Source organism: Mauremys reevesii, linkage group 11, assembly GCF_016161935.1.
Source record: "Mauremys reevesii isolate NIE-2019 linkage group 11, ASM1616193v1, whole genome shotgun sequence".
Classification (NCBI taxonomy): Eukaryota; Metazoa; Chordata; order Testudines; family Geoemydidae; genus Mauremys; species Mauremys reevesii.
This window is the reverse complement of record NC_052633.1, coordinates 31,855,218-31,867,486: the sequence shown is the minus strand read 5'-3', so window position 1 is coordinate 31,867,486 and position 12,269 is coordinate 31,855,218. Positions and strand designations below refer to the sequence as shown.

General features: G+C 39.9%; 1 protein-coding gene across 4 annotated transcripts in view; it reads right to left on the bottom strand.

Annotated features, from left to right (window-relative positions):
- Window positions 1-12,269, bottom strand: part of NCKAP1 (NCK associated protein 1) — a 113,366-nt gene that overhangs the window by 52,523 nt on the left and 48,574 nt on the right. For all 4 annotated transcript variants that reach the window (XM_039494900.1, XM_039494901.1, XM_039494902.1 and 1 more), the window contains 5 exons: window positions 11,458-11,614; window positions 9,514-9,570; window positions 4,714-4,810; window positions 4,425-4,531; window positions 1,414-1,546 (listed from right to left, as the gene is read on the bottom strand). In XM_039494900.1, coding sequence (XP_039350834.1) covers window positions 1,414-1,546; window positions 4,425-4,531; window positions 4,714-4,810; window positions 9,514-9,570; window positions 11,458-11,614 — 551 coding nt within the window. The remainder of the gene's footprint in view (window positions 1-1,413; window positions 1,547-4,424; window positions 4,532-4,713; window positions 4,811-9,513; window positions 9,571-11,457; window positions 11,615-12,269) is intronic.

Sequence of the window (12,269 nt, the reverse complement as noted above, 5' to 3'; positions counted from 1 at the left end):
GGGCCAGGATTTCACTATACTTGAACTGTAACCACATATTAGAATACCGGGTCTGTTAGTGTCCAAAGAATATACAAGATCTTTTTGCGGAACGGTTTTGTGAAGAGGGATTACTAGTGACATAAGCGCTGAATCCCTCTGCCTGTACTTTCCACTTCATAGTGAGTGCTTCCATATTTACAACAACTGTGAAGTCCTTTCCCCTTGCTGTAAATGACCCTCAAGCTAATACAAAAGCATAACATCAGGCCCTTGCTCAAAAAAACCCCAATCACCACACACACACCTCACTAATCCTTATCACCTCATCTCTTTTGTGAGGGGAAGCGGAATAGAGATGATTGTGGCAAAGCAACTTCTAACAATACCTACAGTCCTCAGATTTCCTTCACACTGGCCAATCTAGTGGCAGGTGTGTGAGTGAGAGTGTCCACCAGCATAATTTGCTAGCTTCTTGCTGATAATGGACAAGAACCAAGAATCCACAAAGATTATTAGATCTGTCAACTGTCTTTGATACTGATCATGAAATGTTGCTAGCATAGTTATGGTACCTATCGGTGGGTGGATGGATGGATGCAAGCTTATAAGGGGTGCCAGAGGGCTCCAGTCAGTCAGTCTCTCCCTCCTATTCAGCATGTTTGTGAAGTAGTATGGGCCAAGGTGTCTCCATTATGCTGTTAAACTACATCTTATGACTACTCTCAGGGCAGCAATTGAGGGCACTGTGCTGCTTCCCAGAGATCTTATAAAGAAGAAATATCACAAAAGAAAAAAGATTCTCTTAGTGCTACTAGAGACATCAAGCTTTATTGCTCTGTGTGGACAAATAAATACATATAAACATTTTAAAGTGAGATCAGAAGCAATAAAGCACAAAAGAATATTATTCCTGAGGAAAACAGTCAAGGGAACTGTTGAGAAATGCTGAAAATACAGCTGAAAAACCTAAAGTATTTGGATAGTCTAGATCCTGTCACTTCCTTTTTCACACTGATAGAAGCAGGAACGTACTATGCACTGGTGAGGTGGTTCAACAGTTTTACAACTCTGAAGCTACAGGCGTTCTTGCCAGTCAGTTGGTGAAAGAACACAGCCAGGAATCTTAACCTATTTCAGTTTGTACCTTTAGGTGAATATAGATTTTTTTCACCAAATGCAACAGAATTTACATTTTTTTTTTACATAACAACGTAATCAAAGTCCAATCTCTATAGCACGAAGCTGAACCAAGAACTAATTTGGTTTGTTTTATTTTGCAATATTTATTATTTAAACAGCACAAACGCAGCAATTCAAGTTTTATACAAAGTGAGATGCATTTCTAAATACCACATCAGAGACAACAGCTAAACAAGCTTTGGCAAACCTGCACATGTGTTTATAAAAACAAATGAACAAACAACCTCTCACCTGCACAAGTTCATTTAAGACCACAGCATCAAAACCTGAGAGATACTGCACATAATATCTCTGCATCACTGGTCCATATTTTCGCACATGAGCTCTGAGCTCTTCCATGTAGAATATCAGTTCAGCTATGTGCCTTAGGAAGAAAAAAAGAAAGGAAAAGTTTACAAATACAAAAACATACCCCTTGTGAAAGAGGTTAAGATAGATCCCTTTCCACTAGAAACACTTGTTTACAAGGGATTTAGAATACTTTATTGGCTTTAAGCTTTCACTGTTTTCTTTTAAAAAAACATTATTCACTAGAGTCTTTCAGTGAGCAGGGAAAACCAAAGAAACTATTGGTCTCACCTTGTAGATCTGAGTTTCTGTAAGAAGGGACACCAAGAGGCCAAAGGGCAAAAAACATGAAGCTCTGGCCCCAAAGGAATGCTTTTAGATCAAACTCTATTCTCCAAAGAAGCTCTCCCTCTCCCACTAGCACCCCAATTGAAATGTCCGTATGGTTTCAGAGTAGCAGCCTTGTTAGTCTGTATCTGCAAAAAGAACAGGAGTACTTGTGGCACCTTAGAGACGAACAAATTTATTTGAGCATAAATTTGTTCCTCTCTAAGGTGCCACAAGTACTCCTGTTCTTTTAATCAAATTGATTAATTCTGTGAAATACAACTTAAACAATAATTACAATGGTGAGGCTTTCATACTGGAAGTTCTCCCTACTAAAAAATAAATCTGTTTACAAGATAAGATCCTTATCTGCTGGATGCTCACTGGACTGGAAACAGGCTATGCCAAGCCGTTCCCACAACGAGTGATACTATACAAAGAAGGAGCAGCACCATCTCAGGGCCTGTCTACACTTGAAACACTACAACGGCACAGTTGCAGCACCGCAGATGCACCACTGTAGTGCTTCATTATAGAGACTCATTACAGCCATGGGAGGGGTTCTCTCATGAGCATAGTTAATTCACCTCCCCAAAAGGCAATAGGTAAGTCAATGGAAAAATTCTTCTGTCAACCTAGCACTGCCTACCCCGGAAAATTAGATCGTCTTATCCGTCACTCAATGTTCCCCAAGTGATGGACCTGGATAGACTTGATTTTTTAGCATAGACCTGACCTTAGACTATGGCTCCCAGTATTGTCTGAAAACCGTATCTGTTAATGTGCTAAATGTTCACTTAATAATTTCAAATGAAGCGGTGAACTGATTGCCAGGTAGTTACTTGGTAGATTTAATCCACAGAGATTTTCTGTTCTACCCAAAAGGCAGTGATTTTTCTGGTGGAAGGTGTCTGGACACCCAAAAGGAGCTTAGTATACTACTTTAATACATATGAAGGAGCCACTCTGCTAGGATATGAAGGCCTCTCCTCACACTTGGAGCTACTGAATAGAACAAAAAGTCTTGACCTGCAGAAGCCAGACGGCGAAATAACTAGAATTTTAAGGTCCTAGTCTAGAATTTTAACTAGACTAAATCTAGGTTATGGCACATAATATCTAAGATAAACACAAGGTATGTTAATGGTAATTTTTCTGGTTCTAGGAAAACTACTGTCCAGCCTGTAAATAAAGTTAGGGATTATCCAACAGCCACCTTATTGAGGGGGCATTAGGAAACTCCCCACACTCCTTTCCGAGGTAACAATCACTACGAATGGTTACCTAAAACAAGTGAATGAACACAAAGATTTGAGAAAAGAAACGTGAGTCCATCAAGCACTGTATTTAATCTCCATGCAAGAATTACCCAGCAAGGGCTTTAAGACAGGTTCTCCACTGCCCTCAGATCTGCATAGTGAAGGGTGCCACACACAGTGGACAACATTCACAGAAGGGCCTCTGACGGTTCCTCAAACACTGAGTGCAAAGGGTTTTTGCATACCACAGATGGCACAGGATTAAGTTGTACACACCAAGGTAATTTCTCCTAGGTAAGGTAATAAAATTAAGGTGGATACCCTTCTTGGTATTAGCACTGCAGAGATCTGACAGCCAATATTGTTAGGAGTTTTCTTTTCATAAACCAATCCTTTACATGTAGTTTTTCTAGTACTATACAGAGTCAGCATATAAAATTTGTTGAAGGAAAAATATTAGGATTAACAGCAAATGGTACCAGCATGGTGTAATTAGGATCAGATTTTGTCCAGTTTTCTCTCTCAAAACCAATGGAATCAAGTGAATGGGATGTATCAGCTGACTCTCCCCAGTGGATGGAGAATAGATCACTGGTTGAATCACAGGGTTTCCTATTCCAGTTGTAGAGCACAGAAAGCTCAATCTTCACTGGTGTGAAGAGATTCATGGTTAGCTTGCTCTACTGATAGCAGACCTTCAAGGAACTTAACATTCAGTTTTTACTCTCATAGGAGAAGAGATTCACAGTGTAGCTAGTCTACTTGAAGACTGAGAGAAGTTCCTGGATTGGCTACTAAAGTGAGCTGGCGCTGTTCCCCCCAATCCACCAGAATAATTTCTTTATCCAGGTATCCTGCGGCCACCTTGCTTGTTCATATACGGCACTTTGTACAACCGGATTAGCGCTATCTGATTTAACATTAGCCACTTGAACTTCTCCATAGGATTGGGGTATTAGTAATTTTACAATGCAAGGTAAATTTAAAACTAATTTATATCTATATAATTTTCTGTTACATTGCTTCAACAAAAAGTATAAACAGCTGGTTTACACAAACCAAGGCTAGTAAAAAAATTTCCATCTGAACTGTTTCCAAGATAAATTGGGGTTTCGACTAAATTTTTCATGAAAAGCGTCAGCTTTCTGCACAAAAGTTTTAAGTTATCATCAAAAAGTTCCAGTTTTTGGCTAAAATTTCAGGTTTCAGTATTTCAATGAAAAGTTGAAATTTCCACTTTTCTGAACAGCCCTAATTCATGCATACAGCCACAATGATTCCTGCACAGGTCATCTTACATTCAAATATATTTTCCCTGTTAATTCTGCATAAAGATTTAAAGTACCACACTAAATATCATTAACCTACTTATCTATGAAGTCATCTGCACTCTTTTTAGGCATGTTATCTGCATGACGAAGAAGCCAAATAATTTCATCACGAGCAAATGATAACGCCATAAATACAAAAAGTGCCTGGAAGAGAAAAAATATGAATTAGTTCCTAAAGTAAACACCTTATATGTTTACCTTTTTACCAGATTTTACCTTTTTTAAAGTAGCATTTTTTCCAAGACGTTAAAAATTAGCTTATTGTAAGAAGTTTGAAAGAAAATGTAATAGACTACATACCCATCAAAAATAACTACTGCAATTACCTTGGGACCTAACAAGCCTGGCTGATCGGACAGGACGGTAGCTAGTTCTTTCAGTGCAGACCGTAAAAACTTGCGTCTTTCTCTATGCATTGATCCACTGTATTAAAAAAACAAAGATTGAAAATCATTAATTATCAATATCTACTCTGAGTCACTATAAAAATGGGTTTGGGGAAAGATTTTTATTTTTAAATTACGTGTCTTGGTCTTAATATTTACAGCTCATATTTCACCAACTTCAAAGACAATTCAGTAATTGAAAGAACACAGGTCAGACTAAAAATGTCACGTCAATTACTAACACTTTAAATCACTAAGAAGTTTAACAACAATCTACTCTTCACAACTCTCACTTTTCAATTCATATTTCACTCAAGTTTCTAGCTAGTTACTTTGAGTTCTCATGGATTAGCATAGCAATGCTCTATTGTGGAGATTTCAAAAAATGCTGGGGGAATGCATAAATTTAAACATTTATTTTTGTTAAATAAACCTAAATTTGGGGTATAAACTACCTGCCATGGTTTTCTTGATGATGTATTATTTATAAAGTCTTACACCCCCACTGAATTTTGTGGTTCACGGAAAAGTAGCAGGAAATTATTTTCAGGTATTTGCATCTTAAAATGAAAAAAAAGTTGAGTTTTTAGAAGTCTAATTCGCCGTTAAAAGCCAAACCTGTAGATGGCTATTAGGGTAACCAGTGTACGGGTCTTAAGTATGATATGCTTCTATGTATCTGAATGGCCGTGGGGAACATCTAATTTTTGGCTAACCTGGGGTTCAGATAAACTGAGTGGTATTTTGAGGTAGATTTTAGCTGCAGACTGGGAGGCAGAAAAGGTCAAAGCACAGCTAAGAGTGGAAGGCTCAAAGAATCACTCGGGGTGCTGCTTTACTCAATTGGCTTCTATTGTTGCCCTTCTGGGCTATGAGCCAATGGCAGAACTCTGTCCCTCCCCCCACACGTACCCCACCACCTGCTCTGTGACTATCTGGGTCCTCAGGCTGCCTCTGACCATCTGTGGCTGGACATGGACCCACAGAGACCCCCATCCGCTCTGTTCTTAGGAGGGATGCCCCTGGTTGTAGGGTTTCGTGGAGTATTCCTCAAAGAGAGGAGGAGGGTATAAAATAAGACCTATATATTACCTCTCCTCTTCTACTCACAGCAGCAGTACTGTTTGAAAGACAGAGAACTATCACTGAACTAGGGGGGAGTGGTCCTAACTGGACGGCTTTCCAGTTAGTATGGACTGCTGAAAGTTTTGGGTGAGAAATCCTTTTGCTTTCAATTATTATTTAGATTAGTAAAGTTTAGAAAATAGCCTGCGTGTTTATCTTTTGTAATCAATTCTGACATTTATTCCTTTACTACTTATCACTTAAAATCTCTCTCTAGTTAATAAACTTCTTTTATTCTTTTTGTGTTTTGATTTAAGGGTTTGAAGAATCTCTACTCAGGTTAAAAAGGCTGGTGCATAATCATTCCCTTTGATGAAATGATGGACTTTTAATGAGATTAGCAGTGTAAGACACACATTCCTGGCGTGCAAAGCTGGGGCATTTGTGGGTGTTGCCTTGTTCATGAGTAGCTGGGAGAACGCTGATGTAACTCTGCTAATGGCTGTGTGTGAGCAGAGCCTTGAGAGGCTGCTTGTCACTAGCAAAGCAGTGTAAAAGGTACTCGGGGCTATGGGGGACACAGTGGTTCAACAGTCCAGACTGTACCCTGGGGAACGTCACAGCAGTACCAGGGGAAAGGCCTTACAGAAGTCTAAGTATATTATCTTATCAACCAAACCTGAAATCTCCTTAAAAAAACCATCAAGTTAGTTTCACAGAATATATTTTCCTCATGTCCAAGCTGACTGACATTTATTATATTACTCTCTTAAATATTTATTAATCAACTCCTGTATCAGCCACTCCATTATCTTGCCTGGGATCAATGTCAGGCTGACAGGCATACAATTAAAGAGGTCATCCTGTTTACTCTTTTTAAATGTTGACACAACATTGCTTTCTTCTAGTCTTCTGAAACACCCCCAGGTCTCCAAGACTTAATGAAAATCAACATTAATGGTCCAGTGTGCTCCTCATACAGCTTTTTAAAAAGAAAAGAAAAACCAACCAAACAAAAACAAAAACACTCTTGGATGCAAGTTACCTAGACCAGCTGATGCTACTTTAGTAGCTGCTGTTTAACATTCTCCTAAGATACTAGTGAAATGGAAAGTTATATGATTAGACTACCTCATCTCCCTCCCCCCCCCCCAATACAGAACAGAAATATTTAACATCTGTGTTTTTTGTAGTATTAGTAATAATTTTACCATTTCCATCTAGTAATGGACCAATACTATTGTTAGGATTATTTTTGTTCCTAATATACTTTAAAAACTCCTTCTTGTCCTTAACTCAGCTGGCCACAGATTGTTCCTTGTGTCCCTTTGCTTCTCTTATCAATTTTCTACAGTTCTTACCATCTGATTTATATTCATGACTATCAACTTCACCGTTCTTCCATGTGTCTGTCTGTCTGTCTCTCACACGTTTTATAGCTGCCTTCATTTCTGCTCTAAACCACTTTTTTTAAACCAATACGGCTTTCCTCCTGAATTCTGGCTTTTTGGACATCTACAAAAGTGTTCTTAAAAATTCCTAATTCCTTCAGGCAGAGCTATGCAGTGCACACAGGTTGAGGTGCACTGGAGAGCTGCGGGTGGGGGGTGAAGGATGATTGGGATGCCAGAAGGTTATGATGCACTAGCTGAGTGGGAGGCTGGGGAGAACTGGCACAGGTGGGGGGCAGAGGGTTGAAGTGCACTAGTTAACATGGGGGGTGCAAACAGTAGGGTGCACTAGAAGAGCTTTGGAGTGCAGGAAGGTAGGAGTGCAATGACACAGCTGGAGGGTGCAGGAAGACAAAATAAAGTAAATTAATGGAGATATCCTATCTCCTAGAACCGGAAGGGACCTTGAAAGGTCATTGAGTCCAGCCCCCTACCTTCACTAGCAGGACCAAGTACTGATTTTGCCCCAGATCCCTAAGTGGCCCCCTCAAGGACTGAACTCACAACCCTGGGATTAGTAGGCCAATGCTCAAACCATTGAGCTATCCCTTCCCTGGGGTACCCTGGCCAAGCTAGGGGCTGCTGTACATGTCTCCCGACACCCCAGCCTCTCTCACCTCCACTACCATCCATCCACATTTATTTGTCTCTCCATATGACCTCAACACCACTCCCCCATATTTCCCCACACCTCTACCCCCCAACACCTCTCCACTCCCAGGAAGCATTCATGTATAATATTTCCCCCCAAATACTTTGCTTATATTCCCCCCAAAACAAAACTGCCACCCATGACTCTCAAATTACAGTAACTCGAAGCCAAATCCTTTTGTATTAGATGGGGGGGGCTTGTGATTAATTTATCTTTAGATGTGTTAACTAAAAAGTGAGATCACAGCAACCAAGAGGTCTGTGATTCATCCAGTCACCAGTACCTCTCTTTTTAACAGCACAAGGCACCTGATGCTTTTGGGGGGAGAGGAAGGGAGGGGAGCTGTAACTCTGGAACTCCTCAGTCAAATAACCCCAAATTTGAATCACTAACACTATCATGAGCCACATCAAATTTCACAGCAATCTGAGTAGCCATTTGGATTTTAGAGCACTTACAAAAGCTGAGTTTAAAACATATAGAATTGTGGGAATGGAAACCCTCTAGCTATTTTTTGGTGTGTGTGTGGGGGGGCAAAAATATACATTTTCTTAAATACGGTTTTCTATTTGGGTCATCCAAATATAGAATGGGTGTCATGCACTACCCTGGGTAAAACATTACAGATTGAGACTATTTTGACCCACATCACATCTCCAGCGTTAGGCCCCAAATAAATAAATAAATAAATAAAAATTTAAATGGCTAGTATTTTCCAGGAATTATATCCTCAGGACTCCTGGCTCAAATGGCTCCAATTTTGGATCACAAACTTTACCTTGCACCTCCTGAGGTACACCAAATTTCTCAGAAATCCAACTAAACACATCAGTTTTAAAGGACTTAGAGGTCCATCTCTGAAGATGTCATGACACAACCTTAACTATAGTAGTGCTCCTGTGCCACTGTTAAGTGTTTACACAGCTACAACTATTAAATTAAAACTTCACGTTCCACGTTTTATTTACAATAGTTTTACTCTTGAAGAAGCTTGATGAAATAGTGAATACAAATACACCTCTACCCCGATATAATGCCACCCGATATAACATGACTTCGGATATAACGCGGTAAAGCAGCACTCGGGGGGGGAAGGGCGCTGCTGCACGCTCCAGCGGATCAAATCAAGTTCGATATAAACGCGGTTTCACCTATAACACGGTAAGATTTTTTGGCTCCCGAGGATAGCGTTATATCGAGGTAGAGGTGTATATTTTGATCTGACTTAATATGAAGATGAAAAAAATCAATTCCCATGACTGATTCTGAATTCAGGAAAACTTCATGCACAAAAATGTCAATTCAGACTGCGTTCAAGTAAGGGTTTGCTTTGTTTGTTTTTAAACAGCAGTACACAAGAAGATATCGCTCTCAAGCAGGAAAAAGAAAACAAAGCCAAGAACAATAAGCTTAGTATGACAGGATAGCTCAGTATAAAGTTCCATTTAAATGCACTCATGATATAAAAAAATTCCAGTTAAGACTGTTGTTGGTTTTAAGCTTTTTACAAAAGTAAGCAGTACTCAAGTCTGAAAAATCACAGCATGCTGTGGTTCTATATAAGATACTTACGCATGTGATACAGCAGCTTCTTTGCACTCTCTAATGTCATTAATCCGTTTATTGTAGCTGCGAGAAAAATAAGGTGAAATGTCAACAAGTATTGGTAACAGCCTTAGCAAGAGCTAGGGCCCTATATTTTCTGTAGTTCCACAGCAAAGGGAATTTGTCTTTAGCAAACAGCCTCTGGATAAAGACTACCTTGCTCTGGTTAACGAGATGAGCCACTGGACAGTAACAGGAAATACCCATCCTTGATCGAGATCTGAGTTTCCTGTGTTTTTACATATTTTATATTTATATTTTTAGCCTTGATTATTTGACAGACCTTTAAAAATCATTAAAATGTATTGTGATGCTTCCTTCCTCACTGCGAAATACTGAATTTCAATATTTTAGTGGTTGATCTTGCAAAAATTGTTGCAGATAGCTGTAGCTTTCAGATAACACAGATTCTTCTTCCTCTACCCCTCCCCCCCACACCACCACCAGAATCTCTCCCATTTATTAATATGGATAAGGCAGGGTGATCATGATCCTCTGACACCTTTTGAAAACCCACAGAATACAGTTACATTAACTCTTGCTGCTTGACAGATCAGCTGCCAAATCATGTCTGAATTGACATGAAAATAAAGAACGTAATACTCAGAATAGGAATCCTTCAGTTCATGCACTGAAAAGCAGGGGCGGCTCTAGACATTTTGCCGCGCCAAGCACGGAGGGTCCGCTGGTCCCGCGGCTTCGGCGGACCTCCCGCAGGCAAGCCGTGGGACCAGCAGACCCTCTGCAGGCAAGCCTGCGGGAGGTCCACTGAAGCCACGGGACCAGCGGACCCTCCGCAGGCAAGCCGCCAAAGGCACCCTGCCTGCCGCCCTAGCGGTGACCGGCAGAGCGCCCCTTGCGGCTTGCCGCCGCAGGCACGCGCTTGGAGCGCTGGTGCCTGGAGCCGCCCCTGCTGAAAAGCAGCAGTCAATGGTTTACGCTGAGGCTATGGCTACACTACAAAGCTTACAGCAGCACCAATGCTAGTTCAGATGCTCTAAGCCAACGAGAGAGCTCTCCTGTTGACTTACTCCTATGAGCAGCAGTAGCTATACTGGGGGCAGCTTTCCCACGGTCAGTGTAACATACATCGCTAAGGGGGGTGGCATATTCACACTTCTGAGTAACACAGCTTATACCGACCTGAGCTGTAGTGTAGCCTAAATGTTGTAAATACTGAAAATCTGCAAGCAGAACTTTCATCTAACAGGTAGATGCATAATTTTCTAACCAACAAAATCCGTGGAACACACTTTGCAGTTTTGATCCAACGCTCTACAGATCTATGTACAAGGACTAAAAGCAATCCACAAACAAGTGCTCAATTTAGGAACTAAAGCACAGTTGGGGGAACCGGGGTGGGGGGGAAGGGGAGGGGCTTGTTTTGTTTTTTCATTGCTAATATCTCTGAAAGATGAGTACCTATGGCAAAAAGCGTATGGAACAAATTATCAAATATCAAAAAAATATCGAAGTGTATATACAATATGTTTTCAAAAAGTGCCTTTTTTATACAAAATAGCTCTACATTTCATTTTATTTTCAATACTACTAACATGATCTTAAAATATATGTAGCATTCTAAACAATGAGGGATTAGAAAAATACATTCTGAAAAAAAGGAAAATGTTTCTATTTCAAAACTTTCCAAACATAGCCAAGTCATGAAAACTTACAAGCTTCGACATAAAAATGTGTTAATCTTTTATCATAATGGCGATAATGAAACGGCCATGAGAATCTAACCTCCTACTTCCCCTCCAACAGTATTTCCATATTCTAAAACCATCAATCAAAGCTGTAATATAATTCTCATCCTGACACAGCACAGGGCTAGAATAACAATTTCTAACTCCATTATCAGCAATGAAGACAGTTTGCTAACACAATACATTCATGAAAATACCATACCCTCTTATGTTCACAAACAAGTCTTCTGCAGCTTTGTGAATATGGAAAACTTCATCTCGAAATAGAGACAGGCAAGAACTGCTTTGAAGAGCGAGTTTCCAAAGGTTCAAAGCTGTAGCATCACTATTCAGGATTCCATGGCACAAAATAAACCCAACTTCAAAAGAAAATTCAAGATGGATGTAAAATATCACAGAGCAGAAATACAAAGACAACATGAGAACCTGAACTACTGTGGCCAACTGCCGAACCAATAGTTTTTAATATACTGATTTCATGTATAGTTGTATGTGTGATGTGGTCTACCCCATTGCCAGCTCAGGACAGGGCTGCAGGCTAATTCACACATATGCTAAAAGAAATCAAAGGAGTGTCAAAAGGTATTGTAGTGTACTCAGGCCAATTCACTTGTGTAAATAGTTTAGCTCAAAAGAAATGTTAATGGTATTGTCTTCACTTATCTATAACCTGCTGATTGCTATCGTATTACACTATGTATACCCATGTAACTAATTAACCCTACATCAAAAGTGTGTTAGTGTAAAGATGAAAATGTACTTAACGTGTAAACTTCATGCAAACTAATGAAGGATTGTTGTTTGCTATTACTAACATTTCCATTCATGTATAACCCTGTAACTAAAATTACTCCTCAGAGAAACCTTGTAAAATGTTAATGAAGGACTTAATGGCTGTAACAGGAAACGCTAATTCCAAAGCAAGGAGCCAGGCAGTGAGTAAAAACACTTGTCAGAGTGTTATCTGAGGAAAGAAAATACAAATACTGATTCAGAGGAATGATTCATCATCTC